Source organism: Pleurodeles waltl, chromosome 6 (assembly GCF_031143425.1).
Source record: "Pleurodeles waltl isolate 20211129_DDA chromosome 6, aPleWal1.hap1.20221129, whole genome shotgun sequence".
In the NCBI taxonomy this organism is placed as follows: Eukaryota; Metazoa; Chordata; class Amphibia; order Caudata; family Salamandridae; genus Pleurodeles; species Pleurodeles waltl.
The window spans coordinates 1,407,702,574-1,407,723,034 of NC_090445.1; the positions used below are offsets into that span (position 1 = coordinate 1,407,702,574).

Genomic DNA, 20,461 nt, shown 5'->3' on the forward strand with positions numbered 1-20,461 from the left:
ACAAATCAAGTACATCAGCAAACTACAACCTATCCCCCAACCTTACCCAGCAAAAATCCAGGGGAAAGTTATTACTGGAGACTGGTGAACCACTTCAGTGGCAACGGCCTCTCAGATCTGTCCCAGTCATAATTCAGGCCAAACCACAGCATTGAAAGTGCCCTCACCACCACCACCAACAACAACATCCACCTCATCATAGACCAGGGTAGCACCCTCCTCAACCTCTCCATGGCTTTCGACAATGTCTGCTGCCCAGTTGACAATCTGCATGCAACCCTCCACACAACAGGAATATGTGAATTGGCTCTCAGATGTATCGGCTCCTTCCTTACAGGTTTCCTTATAGGTTGCATGAAGACTGTCAGCCTGGCCCCCTACACCTCTGAACAACCTGCACAACCTGATCTGCAGCATCCCCAAAGACTTGTCACTGAGCTTCTACATCATCTTGTATGCCGAAGACACACATCTCATTTTCTCCCTTTCAGATAACACGCCAAACACCCTAGCAAAGCTCATCAAATGCATGCCAGAAGTTGCTCTCTGGATAAATAAAAAAGTGCCAGAAGCGCACCTCGGGCAGGACATAGGTGGTACTCTTTGGAAAAGACACCTCACTCTGGCCCTCAGCTTGGTGGCTGTCAAAACTGGGGCTTAGTCATACCCTGCATAACCAAGCTAGGAACCTAAGGATCGTGATTAACAGCAACATCTCGGTGTATAGCAGTGTTAACTTGATCACCTCCTTCTGCTTCCACACCCTCAAGCTACTCCGGAAAACCTTAAGAAGGCTTCACCTCAACACCCATTGTACAATTACCCAAGCAATAATCACCAGCAAGCCGGACTATGGCAATGCACATTATGTGAGAATCTTCACTCAACTAACCAAAAGACTTCATCTCATCCAGAACATAGCAGGCAGACTTACACCCGTCTCATCCCCTGCACCAAAATTTCCACTCACCTCAAAAGCCTCCACTGGCTCCCCAGCCACAAATGAGCTGTCTTCAAACTACTCATGCACAAATACAAAGATCTGCACAACCTAGGTCCTGCTTACCTTAGCCTCTGTATCACCTTTCATAATCCTGCCAGACACCTCACCTCTGTCCCATGCATCCAAAGAGCCAGAGCTGGCCGTCATGCTGTTTCATACCTGGCTCCTAAAGTGTGAAAGGATCTTCTGCCCCCATATCAGAACCACTAGCACAGTACTAGAATTCCAGAAAATAATAAAAAGGCTCTTCCGAGAGATCCCAGAAAGTACAGTTTCCCCCTTCCATTGGTGGCAAGATACCCTTCCAGTGAGATGCAAGCTCTACAAATTTGCATCACATACCACAATATAACATAACCTAACAAAACATAACATAGCATAACATAACATAACTACTTGCACCATGCAGTTTTCCCTTAATATGCCTGACCTGAATAGGATATTGTTGAGAAATGTACAGAAAATAGAAGCAAAATTAAAGTTAGCAGGTGCTTGAAAAAGTCAAGAATTAAGTCAGTCTTCCTGATTGATTTACAGGCACTACCTACTGCATTGTGATTGAGTTTATGAGAATACAGTTTGGACCCTTACTGCACTACCCCGTACCTTATTGTCCATCTTCTGTAACTATGACATGGTGTTTCCTGCTGCTGATCCTAATCTTTATAAAGCTTCATCAACATTGCCACTCACAGCCTCTTTAGCATACTATTTCCCACTTACTCAGTCTGTCAGAAGGTAGTCTGTTTCTTGCTCTGGCACAGGTCTCTATTTGAGTTTCTAATTCTTGTTTTCGGAGCTATCCATGGCCATGATGCCTTATCCAAGGTCTTAACTATAGTGCTCCACTTCCAAATCTTCATCATTATTCTTAATCTCTTTCAAACACTGGAGCCCACAATTATCTGATAAGACCTCTCTAAATAAGAAGTCCCTAAACTTCAGCTAGTTCGGCTCTTCATAATCTACTCCTGCCCACGAAAACAGAGCTGCACACAGGTTACGTCATGGCCTATATATGAGGCAGACCTATCAGGGTAAGAAGTTCACTCTGCTATTGTTGTCATCTGTTGTTTTCCTTATTTCCCTTGCTTCACCCTTTATGTATCAAAACCACCCAGCTGTGAAGACATGGTGTTCTACTATAATATTAAAGTTTAAATATTAATCTTCACTTATATCAGTTCCTCAGTATTGACCACCAGCATATAGTCAAGATACGTAGATGCAGACTAAGAATAATACATTTATTCCTCCGTATGTATACTTACCTTGATAATGTATTGGTCATCGATGTTGTGGCGTCCATATAGATGATCCAGCAGGGATTTTTAAATCTATTCTGTGAGTATAATCATCATACAAACCTAGCCACTGGTCTAATGGGCCTTTGTTCATAAATGTGAAAAGATGACTAGATGCTAGGATTTATCGGTATTACCATAAACAGTGAAAACATGATGCTCCACAGGAAAAGACACAGAGAGTTGAAGATAGTTCAAAAGAGATTCATTACATAATTTAGGGTCTGATTTAGGCTTGGTGGTTGGGTTGCTCTGTCACAAACGTGATGGATATCCCGTCCGCTGTATGTGGCAATAGTTAGCACAAAGTACTTCATGGTACCTGAGAACTTTTGTTGTTGTATGTCAAAAAGCTGAGGTGAAAAATTATGACGTGGCACCTATTATGGAGTGTGATTTTCTTTTGCAAAAATTAAACACATTCTTTAACAAGGTACGATTTGCAAAGTTAAATGACATGCCTATTCAAATTATAATTTTTATAATTTGTAGTAGGTAACTGCACTTAGCTATTACAAGCAATTCTCAAATTAAATTGTTGTTTAGAAATTGATTAACTTTATATTAATAGAATTTTTAATTTCAACTTTACACATGTAAGGTAAAGAGTCCTGCTCACATATTTTTGTAATTGCTTTGCGCAATATGTTTTCTTCTTCCTTTTCCCACTGCAGATGCTGTAATTTTTCAGAACCCTTCTATTAGATAGTGAATAGGCATTTGTTATGTATTAGACCATAAGATGATAATGAGGTTCTTACCGGGATGACAAGTAGATGCAGGAAGCAAGAGTCAAGAATGATTGGCTTTTAAGACTTGAAATTTGAGTTCTGTGGAATTATATTAGTATGTGTTCCCTAAACTAGAGAAGGACTCCCTACTGTCTGTCTCTCACACTCTTTGTGCACTAGAGAGATGCTCACTGGCTTCGAACTGAGATAATCTTTCTCACCTCTACAAATATGTAAAATTTGAATGCAAAGGTTTCATACCTGAGCATTCTTACCTTCATTTGATTTTCTGAAGCTGACACCTTATCCATTTGCCTGGCCAAATTACTTTTTTGACCCATCCCTCCATAATTTAGGTTAGATGTTTTCCGATGGAACACTATTTCTAGTTATTTTGTAAAATGTATGTAATATTGGTACGTGTAATGCTTTTCCTTATTCTAAACTTTCAGCTATTAGAGAATTTAATTTGTAATATTAATGCTTAAGATTCGGAATCCCTATTGACAAATTACTTTACCTGACTTAAAGGGCCTGATTTAAAGTTTGGCGATGGGGTTCCTCCATCACAAACGTGATGGATATCCCACCTGCCTTATTATGATTTAATTCTATCCTATGAGAATCGTAGTCCGGCAGACAAGATATCCTTCGCTTTTGTGACCGAGTCACATGTCCTCCACACTCTGAATCAGGCTCTAAGGGCCTGATTTATACTTTTCGAGCGCTGCATTTGTACCATTTTTTTTACGCAAAAGTGGCGCAAACTTACAAAATATAATTGAACTTTTGTAAGTTTGCGCCGCTTTTGCTTAAAAAAATGCAGCAAATGCCGTGCTAAAAAGTATAAATCAGGCCCTAAGTCCCATATTTATACGTTTTGACTCAAACCAGCGCTGGCGCTGGTTTGCGGCCCAAAAAAATTACCGCTGGCTAACGCCATTCCTACGCACCATACGGGCGCCTTATTTAAGGATTAACGTTAGCCGGCACTGCGGGCTGGTCAGAGTAAAAAAAATGACTCAAACTAGGCAGCGCCGGCGTAGGGGAAAATGGGGGTTTCGCGTCAAAAAATGGTGCAAGTCAGGTTTGAGGCAAAAATCATGGCTCAAACCGGACTTGCCCCATTTTTTGACACACAACCCCCATTGAAATGACTCCTGTCTTAGCAAAGACAGGAGTCATGCCCTCCTGCCCAATGGCCATGTCCAGTGGACTTCTGTTCCTTGGGCATGGTCATTGGGCACAGTGGCATGTAGGGGCCCAAATTAGGCCCCCTACATGCCACTTAAAATAAATATATACTTACCTCAACTTACCTGTACTTACCTGGAATGTGTCCCCCACATCCATTGGTGTCCTCCAGGGGTGGGTGGGGGCACAGGGGGTGTCCCTGGGGGCAGAGAAGGGCACCTCTGGACTGCTTCCATGGTCAGAGACCATGGAAGTGAGCCCACGGGTCCCTTAACGCCTGCTTTCACCCAGGTTTTAAACGCACATCAGGCTTGGTGCAGTTTTTTAAGGCCCGCCCCCCCCTTGTGCGGCAAAATGACATGGGAATATAAATAAGGCGCTCAGGCCTTAAAGTTATTTTGTGGACGGGAACGCCTACATTGCATGTCATTAACGCAAGGCGGTTTTCGCAGCCAAAAAATGCCGCACACAGAGGATTTTTGACGTCCGCGGGGTCGGGTGTCAAAGTATAAATATAGAGCAAGGTTTGCGCCGAATGTGCGTCAAAATGTTTGACGCACATTCGGCGCAAACAGAGTATAAATATTGCCCCTAAGTGTCTTACTGCACTAAGGGCCTGTTTTAGACTTTGGAGGACAGAGTACTCCATTGCACACATGATGTTGTACCCTGTCTGTCAAACTCTTGGTACGCCTGTCTCATTCAGAGTCAGGCAGACCTTACATATTCCATTGAAACAGCCCAGTTTGGCCCACTTGATGAAAACATTCTCCAATAGCCTGACAAAGAATAGCTTGGCACATCAAACATATTATTTTCCCCCTATGATATTCATAAAACCCACAGAGGAACCAAGTACATCAACAAACTACAATCTATTTCTTAGCATTACCCACCAAAAATCCAGGGAAACGTTATCAACTGGAGATCGGTTAACCACTTCACTGTTGCATAGCTAAGAGCTGTCCTTGATTTAGATAGACTTCAAAATAATTTATACTTTTTGAAACTGTCCTATATTTGAAAAAGTGCATACAGTGATACCTTGTGTTGGCACTTGTCAAGCTAGACAGTGATTAATGGACTGTGTTACAGACTAGTAAAATGGAATAGTGTGGTCATGTTGTCCATACAGGAAGTTCTCCAGAGGAAGACTGGAAAGGATTAGAAGTCAATTCAATTAAATGAGAGAGTTTCAAAGGACATGCTATTGGGTGTTGTTAAGGAATGAGATGGCATGAGTCTAAGATTTCGGTACAGTAATTACCCAGCCGTTGGTGAAAAAGGTGTGATCAGTGATCTGCACTAGACAGTAGTCACTAACTTACACTCAGTGTCAGATTTTCTGTTGAGAATGATAGCCATATGCCAATTTATGCATTTTTTTCCGGGAAGTACTTGGGTCCTCAGAGGTGTTGTAACCTGCTGTGGGATCCTGCAAGCAGTGATAACTAGAGACTGTAAATGATGAAGTTACTGAGTGTTCAAGGGTCAAAAGAACAACAAGTTCTCCTTCATGGTCGGATTACTCCGCTTGGACCCATTGATTGGAAGTCATGGTTTCCTTTAAGTAGGCCACCTGGAGAGGGCATTCTGTGCATGAATCCAATGAACAAAGCACTGGTATTTCAGAAGGCATTTTCATTTGGTAGTCATTACCTTGCATACAACAGTACATGCCAATTTGCAATTATTTGTGTTCTCTTTCATACTCTCTCTTCTAGGATGAAATGGAGTTTGGCTACACAGAATCTCCCCAGACATGCTTCCCAGTGGTATTCGACTCCCCCAGAAACCGCGGACTCCAGAACTTCCCATTCAAGAAGATCCTGGTATCCTCCTTATTGATCTATTAATATTATAAAGCACCATCCATTGTCTTTCAGTCAGTTGACAACTTTCTACTCAAAGTCTAGAAAATTTGATATGTGATGACATCTGAAACCAAGAATGTTCTACAAATCTCATAATGCAGTAAAAAAGCCTACAATGCATTGTTTGAAAGTAAAACTTTCCATTGATTTTGTAACCTCACAAAAATAACAGTTAATGGGGCTTCCAGTAGCAGTCCCTTTTAATGGTCTGAATGGTTTGATAGTATACTTTCTGTGTTTTCTTCAAACATTGCTTTGCGTTGGAAGTTTTTTTCACTTGCACATTGGTGATAGCCCACTTTTTAATCAGACATTATTCCTGTGATTAGTCTGAGAGTGGTGATTATTTGAAAGAATAAATACGACAGGGGTATTAAATGGTTAAGGTCTCCCCTTAGAGGTTGAAAACTGACAGATGACCCATCAAGCCATCCCATGTTTCAATTATCCTACTTGGAAGTGGGACAATCTCTGGGTTTCCAAATGTGGAGCCACATCTAGCTCTGTCATTAGGATCCCGTAACCCATCAGTCCCTCCACTACAGGATCAATTAGTTACAATGAAGGTCACTTCACTCTTTTAAGGATGGGGTGATCCTTACTGAAATTTACTGTCCAGGACCACTATAAAAGGCATGGCAGTTCCAAGCAAGAAAATGAATCATTGGCTCTGGCAAACAGGGGGAAAACTCCCTACATGTCACAAAGCCATATTCCTGCTAAAATACACTTATACATCTGTTTGAGTAACATATGTAAGTATGGGAAGTGCAGCCAAAGCAACATAGCACCTGCTGGGCATACTTCTCTGTTTACAATGTGTCCTCTGTGGATGCACTGCTGTAGGCAGTGTGATCTCTGCCAAGCAGGCATGGTTTCGAAATTGGGGGTGAAGGCCAGGGTCTCTGACAATCTGGTAAGATCATTGGCTGCCAGCCAGGGACTAAATGAGGCCTTATAATATTTTAGTTTTAAAGGAATCTCTTATCAGGCAGTGTGAGTAATTGCCTTCTCCTTGAACTTCACAGTGCTAAGACCCACGGTTCCTTGCTGGTGAACCAGGAGCTCTTGTCACTATGAAACCGACATTAGTGTACCTGTGAGTGTAATAATACAATCATCTCTTATCTATTATTTGGCCTTTAATTTTTCTTTTATTCCTAGTTGCAGCCTCAGTTATAGTCAGATTATTCTTTTATCTCCCTCTACTCTACCCTCCTGTAGAGCTGAGCATACATCTGGCCTGGGGTTCCTTAAACTGGATCTTGACATTGTATTCAACAAGTGTGCATCAGTTCTATTTAATCCTCCTCCCGTGGAAAAGTTGTATGTTGAACAATTGTGGATAAAAGACCACAGTATTGTTGTAAAGGTTTATTGAATTTTAACTTTTAAAAAGTGTATTAACTTTATAAATATTATAATATTTACTGGGTTACCTAAAACATTTAAAAACAATAAACACAGTCCTCCCTAAACTGCTGAAAACATGTTTAAGATTATAAATAAAGTTCTCTATTTATTATCACTTTTATAATGTGGTAATAATGTGGTAATAGTTAGGGAAGAACTATACGATGTAATAATATAAGAATTCCTCAGATTCTTGACCGTTAATAACATTGTGCTCATTTGACGAATCCCCACAAATATTTGCTGACCTATTCCTTGTCCTAGATTGATGGAAGATGGGAAGTTTTGTGGTGATTATTCGAGGCGGAGTGAGATAAAAGGGCAGTTCCAAAGTCCAAAATGTGTTTGGGCACCAATTAATTTTTCCATTGACGTTGTACTCATGAGTAGCAGGCAAACAGCTAGTTGGTTTTTCTCAAAAGTTGTCAGGATTACACCTTATGGTGTGCAGATGATCCTTTTGGGTACTAGAGGCAAGTATAATAAATATTTTCATGAGCAATTTTGACTTAGTGATATTTGTTGTGGTATTTGTGTGAAATTTCTTGGTATTTGCCATTATTTCACAGAAATACCGTGGTACATAGTGATGACAAGGCATTATGGAATGGCTAATGACTGTTTTCAAAAGTTAAAGGCACCCATGTTAATTAAGTACACTAAGGCCCTCATTCTGACCCTGGCGGATTGAATCCGCCAGGGCCGAGGGCAGCGAATGCACCGCCAACAGGCTGGCGGTGCATTCATGGGCATTCTGACCGCGGCGGTAACGCCGCGGTCAGAAACGGGAAACCAGCGGTCTCCCGCCGGTTTCCCGCTGCCCATGGGAATCCTCCATGGCGGCGCAGCCCATGGGAATCCGCCATGGGGATTCCGACCCCCTTCCCGCCAGCCTGGTTCTGGCGGTTTACACCGCCAGAACCTGGCTGGCGGGAACGGGTGTCGTGGGGCCCCTGGGGGCCCCTGCAGTGCCCATGCCAATGGCATGGGCACTGCAGGGGCCCCCTAACAGGGCCCCACATTGCTTTTCAGTGTCTGCTTAGCAGACACTGAAAAGCGCGACGGGTGCCACAGCACCCGTCGCACACCTTCCACTCCGCCGGCTCCATTCGGAGCCGGCATCCTCGTGGAAGGCGCTTTCCCGCTGGGCCGGCGGGCGATCTTTTGCAAATCGCCCGCCGGCCCAGCGGGAAAGTTGAAATGCCCCCCGCGGTCTTCTGACCGCGGGGCGGTGTTTGGGCGGTTTCCGCCCGGCGGGCGGCGTCCGCCGCCCGTCCGGGTCGGAATGAGGCCCTAAGTCTGTGTTCTTTGTTTTGCCCTTAGATATAGGTAAGTATTAGTTTTGATATTGTTCCTCTGAGTATTGCAATACTGTTTATAAAAAATATGTTAAAAGGTTCAAAATACACTGTACTACTGTACTACATTACAGTTTACAAATGTAGTGTCCTAAAGTTTATTTTAAATTGTTCACATATTTAAATCTTCACAAAAAAATTTACAGAGTATAGCAGTAATGCCTATTATTTACTGGTTTACCTAAAACATTAAAAAACAAAAAAGCAGTCCTCCCTAAACTGCTGAAAATATGTTTAAAATTATAAATAAAGTTCTCTTATTATTATCACTTTTATAATGTGGTAATAATGTGGCAATAGTTAGGGAAGAACTATACGATGTAATGCCTGTATATAAGACCCTAATCCAGAACGCAGCAAAAGGTTGCTGAAAACCACATGGCTGCCTTTTACGGTTTCTAAGACAGCCATTAGTCAAACCGATACTGCCTTCTTATCGGCATCTACATCCATATACTGTGAACTTACTGTAGTATACCACAGCACAATACACTGTTACTACACCTACGACCAAAAATTAGCATTTACACCTCATAATTTATATTCTTAACATGTTCTTTCCACATCCATTCACCCACTTTCAGCATACATCTTTTTCAAGTCACACTCCAATCTATGCCACTCCACTCTCTGCCACTCCACTCTACACCACTCTACTCTACACTATTACACTCTACACTGCTCCAACCTATGTCACTACACTATATTCCACTCCACTCAACGCGAATCCACTGAACGCCACTTCCCTTTACCCCACTCTGCTGTGCTCCTGTCCACTCTACACCAATCCACTATATGCTATTCCACTGTATGCCACTCCATTCTCTGACACTCCACTGTATGCCCCTCTACTCTATGCTGCTCTATGCTACACTATTCTACTGTATGCATCGCCACTCTACAACATCCCATTTTATGCTATTCCACTCTACACCACTCTACACTGCTCCAATTTACTCCAGTCAACGGTACGCCACTCCATTCCACACTACTGCACTCTATACCACTGCACTTCACGCTATTCCACTCTACACCATTCCACTGTACGACAGTCCAGTCTACAGCATTCCACTGTACACTGTGATATTCCACTCTACACTATCCCACTCTATGCTGTTCCACTGTATGCCACTCCACTGTATGCTACTCCGCTCTACGCACCTCCTCTGAACGCCACTCCACTATAAACCACTCCACTCTACAGGGAGTGCAGAATTATTAGGCAAGTTGTATTTTTGAGGATTAATTTTATTATTGAACAACAACCATGTTCTCAATTAACCCAAAAAACTCATTAATATCAAAGCTGAATATTTTTGGAAGTAGTTTTTAGTTTGTTTTTAGTTTTAGCTATGTTAGGGGGATATCTGTGTGTGCAGGTGACTATTACTGTGCATAATTATTAGGCAACTTAACAAAAAAAAATATATACCCATTTCAATTATTTATTATTACCAGTGAAACCAATATAACATCTCAACATTCACAAATATACATTTCTGACATTCAAAAACAAAACAAAAACAAATCAGTGACCAATATAGCCACCTTTCTTTGCAAGGACACTCAAAAGCCTGCCATCCATGGATTCTGTCAGTGTTTTGATCTGTTCACCATCAACATTGCGTGCAGCAGCAACCACAGCCTCCCAGACACTGTTCAGAGAGGTGTACTGTTTTCCCTCCTTGTAAATCTCACATTTGATGATGGACCACAGGTTCTCAATGGGGTTCAGATCAGGTGAACAAGGAGGCCATGTCATTAGATTTCCTTCTTTTATACCCTTTCTTGCCAGCCACGCTGTGGAGTACTTGGACGCGTGTGATGGAGCATTGTCCTGCATGAGAATCATGTTTTTCTTGAAGGATGCAGACTTCTTCCTGTACCACTGCTTTAAGAAGGTGTCTTCCAGGAACTGGCAGTAGGACTGGGAGTTGAGCTTGACTCCATCCTCAACCCGAAAAGGCCCCACAAGCTCATCTTTGATGATACCAGCCCAAACCAGTACTCCACCTCCACAATGCTGGCGTCTGAGTCGGACTGGAGCTCTCTGCCCTTTACCAATCCAGCCACGGGCCCATCCATCTGGCCCATCAAGACTCACTCTCATTTCATCAGTCCATAAAACCTTAGAAAAATCAGTCTTGAGATATTTCTTGGCCCAGTCTTGACGTTTCAGCTTGTGTGTCTTGTTCAGTGGTGGTCGTCTTTCAGCCTTTCTTACCTTGGCCATGTCTCTGAGTATTGCACACCTTGTGCTTTTGGGCACTCCAGTGATGTTGCAGCTCTGAAATATGGCCAAACTGGTGGCAAGTGGCATCGTGGCAGCTGCACGCTTGACTTTTCTCAGTTCATGGGCAGTTATTTTGCGCCTTGGTTTTTCCACACGCTTCTTGCGAACCTGTTGACTATTTTGAATGAAACGCTTGATTGTTCGATGATCACGCTTCAGAAGCTTTGCAATTTTAAGAGTGCTGCATCCCTCTGCAAGATATCTCACTATTTTTGACTTTTCTGAGCCTGTCAAGTCCTTCTTTTGACCCATTTTGCCAAAGGAAAGGAAGTTGCCTAATAATTATGCACACCTGATATAGGGTGTTGATGTCATTAGACCACACCCCTTCTCATTACAGAGATGCACATCACCTAATATGCTTAATTGGTAGTAGGCTTTCGAGCCTATACAGCTTGGAGTAAGACAACATGCATAAAGAGGATGATGTGGTCAAAATACTCATTTGCCTAATAATTCTGCACTCCCTGTATGTTATTTTACTGCACCCCACTCCAATTTGCCAGTCCCCCCAATGCCACTTCACTGTACACTACTCTACTCTTTGCCAGGCCACTCTACACTATTCTGCGGTATGCATCTCTATTCTGTGCCCCTCTGCTCTGTTATTCCACTCCACTGCATGCAACTCACAGCTACAGCACTTCATTCTACGTTATTACACTCTACACCACTCCACTTTACATCACTACTCTGTAGGCCTCTGAACTCTGTGTTAATCCACTGTACCCCACGCCACTCTACACTACTCAACTGTACGCTATTAGACTTTATGCACCTCTATTCTTCCAAACTCCAGTCTACACCACTCCACTGTATGCCTCTCCACTCTACGCTATCCTACTCTATGCCACTCCACACAATGTCCCTCCACTTGATGCCACTCTACAGTATGCCACTCCTACTGCACTCTGTGTGACTGCACTCTGCGCTAATCCACTGTAAGCAACTCCAGTCTATGCCACTGCATGTTATTTCACTCTACCCCACTCCACTGTGCAACACTCCAGTCTATGCCATTCCATTGTATGCCACTACAATTTATGCCACTCCACTGTATCCTGCTCCATTCTACAGCACATAATTCTATGCTATTCACTGTATGCCACTCCACTGTTTGCTACTTCGCTCTATGCCACTCTACTGTACTCCACTTCACTCTACACCACTCAACTTTATGCTATTCCACAGTATGCCAGTCCACTGTACCACACTCCACCATATGCCACTCCACTGTACACTACTCTACTCTATGCTATTCCACTGTACGCAACTCTACTCTGCGCACCCCACTCTGTGCTATTGCACTCCACTACACTGTATGCCACTCAAACAAACACCATTATACTGTATGTTACTGCACTCTATTCCACTCTATTCTATTCCACTTCAATCTGTGCTATTACACCATATGCCACTCCACTGTACATCACCACACTACATGCTATTCCACTGGCTCCACTCCAGTGTACACCACTCCACTCTACGCCACTCCACTGTACACCACTCTGCTCTATGCCACTCCACTCTACTCTGCTCCACTGTGAGCCACTCCACTCTACACTACTTTGCTGTATGCAATTTCATTCAGCCCCACTCCACTGTACGACACTCCTGTCCACTCCACTGTACACCACTGAACTCTAAGCTACTACACTCTATGTTATTCCACTCCACACACTCCACTGTATGCCACTCCACTCTGCCACTCAATATCACTTGACTCTACAACACTATAATCTACCACACTCTATGATAGTATTCTGTACACCACTCCACTCTACAACAATCTACTTCACTCTATGCCAATCCCCTGAACTCCACTCTATGACCTGCCACTCAACCGTAGGCCACTTCACTCCGTGCTATTAGACTGCATGCCATTCCTCTCTATGCCACTGAGCTCTGTGCCTCTTCCCTCTGATCCTCTCCACCCTACCCTTTAACACTGTATGCCACTCCTCTCTATCCAACTTCACCACTGTACTCCATTCAACAAGATGCTACGCCCCTCCACTCTACCACACAGTGCTCCACTCTATAGCCCTCTAATGTACTTCACTCTACTGTTCTCCAGTATACATTCCTACACTCTGACACTACACTGTATGATGTTCTCCTCCACTGTACTGCACTACACTCCACATACCAACCCTCCACTCAAGGACATTAGACTGTACAATTTGAAACACATTTTTATTGAAAAACGTTTAAAAAAACTTTGAAATTCAATGAAAAAAATGTTAAGGATACATTATAGTTAGGAAAGTTTTATATATTCTTTCTATACAAACCCAACTTAAACTATACAAACAGTAGAAATTCTAAAGGTATAGTTACAACTTATGTTTATAATTTATGCACCAACAGTTATAACTTAAATTTAGAATTCATGCTTCACCTTCAATTTACTTTAAGTCACACACCTCCATACAAAGCCTAGCCATTTCCTTCGCTACGCTTTATTAGATAGTTGCAGAAATCAAATTCACTGTTCCAACTCAAACATGACAAAAAGTAGCAAGTGTTGCACTTTGAAGGGGACAGATTTACTATTGCACTCCTATGTTAGCAACAGTGGTTGTTGGACTTCAACTATTTCCACTCCAACCTGAGCAGCAGCAGGGGACAGTGGTGGACTTGGAGGGTATAGATTTTCTATTCCCTCTCCAACTTATGTAACAGAAGGGAAAGTGCTAGGTTTAGAAAACTCAGGTTAGGGGCCTGATTATGATATTGGTGGATGGGTTACTCTGTCACAAACGTGACGGATATCCTGTATGCCATTTTATGATCCCATTATACGCTATGGAGATCCTAATACAGCCGATGGAATATCCGTCACATTTGTGACGGAATATTCCATCAGCCAAGATTGTAATTAGGCCCTTAATTTTCCCTTTAGTTAATTAATACAAATGTTTTATATATATGCATATATATATATATATATATATATTTTTGTAAGCAAGAGATAAATGCCACGCACTCCGTTCAGCTCCTCAAAAAATAAATCAAGTTTATTCAATGCAAAAAGAGAAAACCAACACGTTTCGACTTTACAGTCTTCTTCCTGGTTTTACAGTTCTTTTTTCCATTCTCACTATTTATAGTGCTTTATTCCCAAAGTCATTACAATGCATTATGGTCCGAGTAGTTTTTCCGTGTATACTCTCATATAATAACGCGTTTCGACTTTACAGTCTTCTTCCTGGTTTTACAGTCCTTTCTCCATTCTCACTATTTATAGTGCTTTATTCCCAAAGTCATTACAATGCATTATGGTCCGAGTAGTTTTTCCGTGTATACTCTCATATAATTAACCTAAAAAGGAATTTTTCAGTAGTTAACAATTGCATTGGGATTAAAAAGAAAATATCTGAACAAAATACTATGGAGAAGGGAATCAATAATCACTTAAATAAATGAATAATTATCCCATTATATCATTTTGAAAGGTAGGCAAAAAGTAACCAACTTCTTATGTACATGATTAATTTAAAAATACTTATGAGGATTAGCCACAGTAAATGTATACAAAAAATGTTTTGAATTCACATTTTAACATTTAACTTAAATTAAAGTGTTCTAGTTTCATAAAGACATCATTAACATTATAAATACCAATATTCCAAAATGTAAAGATGAACAAAAAGTTCATCATCATTATTCAATCCCAATGGGCTCTTTGTCCTCATTAAGATAATATATTTAGATTCAAGTTGTCTGAGTTTCTTTACTCTATCTCCACCCCTCTCATGTTCAGGAATATGGTCAATTCCATAATACCGTAACTGTTTCCAACTGTTCACTTCATGTTGCTGAAAATGTTTAGCAATAGCATATGTGAAATCCTTATGCAGGACTGCTCTAATATGTTCTAAAATTCTTTTCTTAAGCATGCAAATTGTACTACCTATGTATTTTAAACCACAATGACACTCAATGACGTAGACTGTAAATTTTGTATTGCAAGTAATTCAATGTTTTATCTTCAATTTCATATCATTCCATAATTTCACTTCTTTGGTTGATCTACCAATTTTACATGCTTTACAACTATTGCATTTAATAAATCCAAGTTGTTGTTCTGACAGCCGATTTTGTGATTTTTTATAATGAAGTGACTACTAATAAGATGATCTTTTAATGAGGGTGCTTTCCTATATGTTATTAATGGGGCTAAACCAATTTTAGGACCCAAATCTTTATCTTTTCGTAAAACATGCCAATGTTTACACAAAATTCCTCTAATTAAGCCACTTTCCTTTGTGTAATCCAATATCATTCTAACTTTACTTTCACCAGAATTATCCTGTCTTGTCCTCGCTCGTTTCGGAACTAATGTTTCATCCCGAGGGATGGTTCGTACTCTTTCTAAATTCTTTTGTAGAATTTTCTGATTATACCCTCTTTGTCTAAATCTTTGTATAGTGTCTTGATATTTTAACTCAACTTCCCGATCATTAGAGCAATTTCTACGCATTCTGAGTAACTCCCCATATGGGATACTCTTTATAAGAGGTTTAGGGTGAAAGCTTTTACCATGCAGAATGCTGTTTGTTGAAGTTTTCTTACGATATACTGTGGTTTCTAGTTTATTATTTTCCACATAGATATTAATGTCCAAAAAATTAATTGATAATTTGCTCATTTCACATGTGAATTGTAAACCTAAATTATTGTTGTTCAATTTGTTAAAATACAACTGAAAGTCCTCCTGTGATCCCTGCCAAATTATAAATAAGTCATCAATAAATCGAACCCAAAGTGCAATTTTATCCATAAATACATCATTGTCCTTACCCCAAGCAATTTCTCTTTCCCACCAACCCATTGTGAGGTTGGCATAATTCGGAGAAAGGGAAATGCCCATTGCCGTTCCGCACATTTGTTGGTAAATTTCATGATTAAAAATAAAGATGTTATTTTTGAGACATAATTCTATCATAGATAATAACATTTTTGAATGCTCATACTCCACAATACTTCTCTACCTTAAAAAATATTCACATGCTCTCAAGCCAATTTCATGATTAATAGATGTATATAACGACACAACATCAATTGTGACCAATAAATATTCATCTGACCAATTTATATCCGATAAAATTCGCAATAAATCTCCTGAATCTTTAATATATGAACTTAAGGTCATCATGATGGGTGCTAGATAATAATCAACATAATCTGAAATTCTCTCATATAATGAATCACACGCCGAAACTATTGGCCATCCTGGTGGTGCTGTTAAGGATTTATGTATCTTGGGTAAGAAGTAAATTGTGGGTATGGTTGGATTTTCTTTTTTCAAAAATGTAAGTTCTTCCTTGTTCAAAAGTGATTGTTCATACCAATCATCAAGTCTTGAATGTAATTGATAAATCATTCGATTCATCAATCAATCAATCAATCGCATTTATAAAGCGCGCTACTCACCCGTAAGGGTCTCAAGGCGCTGGGGGGGGGGGGGTCAGTGCTCGAAGAGCCAGGTCTTGAGCTGCCTTCTGAAGGGGAGGTGGTCTTGTATGGCGCGAAGGTGGCTGGGAAGAGAGTTCCAGGTTTTCGCTGCTAGGTAAGAGAAAGACCTGCCTCCGGCGGTGGCTTTGCGAGGTACGGCTGCCAGGGCTTGTCCGGTCGAGCGTAGGGTGCAAGGAGGAGTGTAGAAGGAGACGCGGTGGTTGATGAGTTTTGGTCCGAGGTTGTGCAGGGCTTTGTGTGCGTGGGTGAGGAGTCTGAAGGTGATCCTCTTGTTGATTGGGAGCCAGTGGAGTTCTTTCAGGTGTCCGGAGATGTGGTGGTGGCGGGGTATGTTCAGGATGAGTCGTGCGGCCGCGTTCTGGATTCGTTGAAGTTTCCTCTGCAGCCTGGTGGCGATGCCGGCGTACAGAGTGTTCCCATAGTCTAAGCGACTGGTGACGAGGGCGTGGGTGACGGTCTTCCTGGTATCGGGGGGGATCCAGCGGAAGATCTTGCGGAGCATGTGGAGAGTGTTGAAGCATGCCGAGGTCACTGCGTTGACCTGTCTGGTCATGGAGAGGGATGAGTCCAGAATGAAGCCGCGGTTGCGAGCGTGGTCGGTGGGTTGGGGAGTGCTACCTAGGGCGGGGGGCCACCAGGAGTCGTCCCAGGCGGTGGGTGTAGGGCCAAGGATGAGGACCTCCGTCTTCTCTGTGTTCAGTTTAAGCCGGCTGTCTGTCATCCACTTCGCCACTTCCTTCATGCCTTCGTGTAGTCTGGTTCTTGCTGAGGTGGGGTTGTTGGTGAGGGATAGGATGAGCTGGGTGTCGTCTGCGTAGGATATGAGGTCGAGTCCGTGTTTACGTGCCATGTTCGCCAGGGGGGTCATGTAGATGTTGAAGAGGGTGGGGCTGAGGGAGGATCCCTGGGGGACGCCGCAGATGATTTCCGTAGCTGTGGATCTGAAAGGGGGGAGGCGGACTCCCTGGGTTCTTCCGGAGAGGAAGGAGATGATCCATTCCAAGGCCTTGCCTCTGATGCCGGGGTTGCTGAGGCGACGTATCAGGGTATGGTGGCAGACCGTGTCGAATGCTGCAGAGAGATCCAGGAGTATGAGGGCCACGGTTTCTCCTTTGTCGGTCAGGGATCTGATGTCGTCCGTGGCTGCGATGAGGGCGGTCTCGGTGCTGTGGTTAGCTCTGAAGCCGAACTGTGAGGGGTCGAGGGAGTCGTTGGTTTCCAGGGCGGTGGTGAGTTGAGCGTTGACGATTCTCTCAATCACTTTGGCGGGGAACGGTAGGAGCGAGATGGGCCGGAAGTTTTTGAGGTCGGTGGGGTCTGCTGTTGGTTTCTTTAGGAGGGCGTTCAGTTCGGCGTGTTTCCAGTTCTCCGGGAAGGTGGCGGTGGTAAAAGATGTGTTGATGACGTCTCGGAGGTGGGGTGCAATGATGTAGTCGGCTTTGTTGAAGATGTGGTGCGGGCAGGGGTCGGATGGTGATCCTGAGTGGATGGAGTTCATGACGCGGGTGGTTTCCTCGGTGGTGGTTGGGTTCCAGGTGTGGATGGTGGTGTTGTCGGTGGCGGGTTCCGGTGGGGGGCTCATGTTGGTTGTGGTGAAGCTGTTGTAGATGTCGGTGATCTTGTGGTGGAAGAAGGCTGCGAGGGAGTCGCAGAGGTCCTGTGAGGGGGGGATGGAGTTGTTTTCGGCGTCGGGGTTGGAGAGCTCTTTGACGATGCCAAATAGTTCCTTGCTGTTGTGGGCGTTGTTGTCTAGTCTGTTCTGGAAGGCTGATTTTCGTGCGGCGCGGAGGAGTTGGTGGTGTTTGCGGGTGGCGTTCTTGAGAGCAGACATGTTCTCATCTGTCTGGTTGAGGCGCCAAGTCTTCTCGAGGGTGCGGCATTCTTTTTTGGAGTCCTTGAGTTCGGGGGTGAACCAGGAGTTTTTCTTGTGGCTGTTTTTGTTTGCTTGGGTCTTCAGGGGGGCCAGGAGGTTGGCGCAGTCTGAGATCCTGCTTGTGAGGTTGTTGGCGGCTTCGTTGGGGTCTGTAGTGCTGGTGGGTGGGTTCTGAGAGAGGGTTGATGCGAGTTGTACCGAGGAGATTCGGTTCCACTGTCTTCTTGGTGGTTGTTGGGCGTGGTGGTGTACGTTGGTCTTCTTGAAGCTGAAATGGACACAGCTGTGGTCTGTCCAGGAGAGTTCGGTGGTGTGGTTGAAAGAGATGTGTTTGCTGGAGGAGAAGATGGGGTCGAGCGTGTGTCCGGCGTAGTGGGTGGGGGTGTTGACTAGTTGTTTCAGTCCCAGGTTGGCAAGGTTGTCCAATAAGGCGGTGGTGTTGTTGTCGGTGCGGTTCTCCAGGTGGAAGTTGAGGTCCCCTAGGAGGATGTAGTTGGTGGACGGGAGGGTGTGTGGGCTGATGAAGTCTGCGATGTCTTCGCTGAACTTTGTGCGTGGTCCTGGTGGTCTGTATATGAGGGTGCCTCTGAGGGTGGTCTTGGGGTCGCTGTGGATTGAGAAGTGGAGGTGCTCGGCGTCGGGGAGTGAGTCGTCGGTGTAGGTAGCGATGCGGATGGAGCTCTTGTGGGCGATGGCGATGCCTCCTCCGGTGCGGTTGGTGCGGTCTTTCCTGATGATTTTGTAGCCGTCGGGGATGGCTATGGCGATGTCGGGTGCCGAGGAGGGGTTCATCCAGGTCTCGGTGAGGAAGGCGATGTCCGGGTTTGTAGAGTCGATGAGGTTCCACAGTTCGATGGCGTGCCTGTGGACGGATCGGGTGTTGACCAGGATGCAGTCGAGGTTGTTTCCGGGCGAATCGTTCCTGTTGGGTGCGATGTGAGTTCGTAGGCAGGTGAAGTGGCAGTTGCGGCAGGTGAAAGGTCCGTGGGTCCGCTTCGGGGTGGCGCGGCAGCAGCCTGGCGTGCGGCCGGGGTTGAGAGCGGTGAGGACGGTGGAGCTGTGGGTCAGGCGGGGGGCGACGGGGGAGGTGGGGGTCGCGGGGGCCAGGGGGCCAGGGGTTGTGGCACTGGGCGCGGTCCAGGCGCGGACGGGCGCAGACGGGCTTGCCTTAGGCGCGCCTTTGGCGCGCCAACGGCGCGCCCGCTGCGCAGCCTCGCAGCGGCCGCCATTTAAGGGTTGCCGGGGAGGAGGGGTCAGCTGGGAGGCGGGAGGCGGGCGGGTAGGCGGGGGAATCTGAAGGCGGCAAAAAGAACGGCGGCAAAAAAGAACGGCGGCAAAAAACCCTAAGAAGGAGGGGGCTGAAAAAGAAGAACGGCAAGAGGGGGCACACCGCACTCAGGGGCACACGTACAGGGTACACAGGAAAAAGGATTACAGTCAGACCGGCAACACAAGCACTCGGGGTACACGGGTAAAGAAGGAGCACACTCACAGGAGGAGAAACGGTGAGGAGGGCAGTCAGGGACTGGTGGCGCTGCGTGAGCAGGGGAGCGACCTACCCGAGGGTCAGGGGTCGCTACCTCTGCCTCGCAGCGGCCGCCATTTAAGGGTAGCCGGGGAGGAGGGGTCAGCTGGGAGGCGGGAGGCGGGCGGGTAGGCGGGGGAATCTGAAGGCGGCAAAAAGAACGGCGGCAAAAAAGAACGGCGGCAAAAAAGAACGGCGGCAAAAAACCCTAAGAAGGAGGGGGCTGAAAAAGAAGAACGGCGAGAGGGGGCACACGGCACTCAGGGGGCACACGTACGGGGTACACAGGAAAAAGGATTACAGTCAGACCGGCAACACAAGCACTCGGGGTACACGGGTAAAGAAGGAGCACACTCACAGGAGGAGAAACGGTGAGGAGGGCAGTCAGGGACTGGTGGCGCTGCGTGAGCAG

General features: G+C 44.4%; 1 protein-coding gene across 1 annotated transcript in view; it reads left to right on the forward strand.

Annotated features, from left to right (window-relative positions):
- The window catches only part of LOC138300898 (protein-arginine deiminase type-3-like), a 624,978-nt gene that overhangs the window by 367,491 nt on the left and 237,026 nt on the right, over nucleotides 1–20,461 (forward strand). The window contains exon 10 of the mRNA XM_069240758.1: nucleotides 5,957–6,064. Coding sequence (XP_069096859.1) covers nucleotides 5,957–6,064 — 108 coding nt within the window. The remainder of the gene's footprint in view (nucleotides 1–5,956; nucleotides 6,065–20,461) is intronic.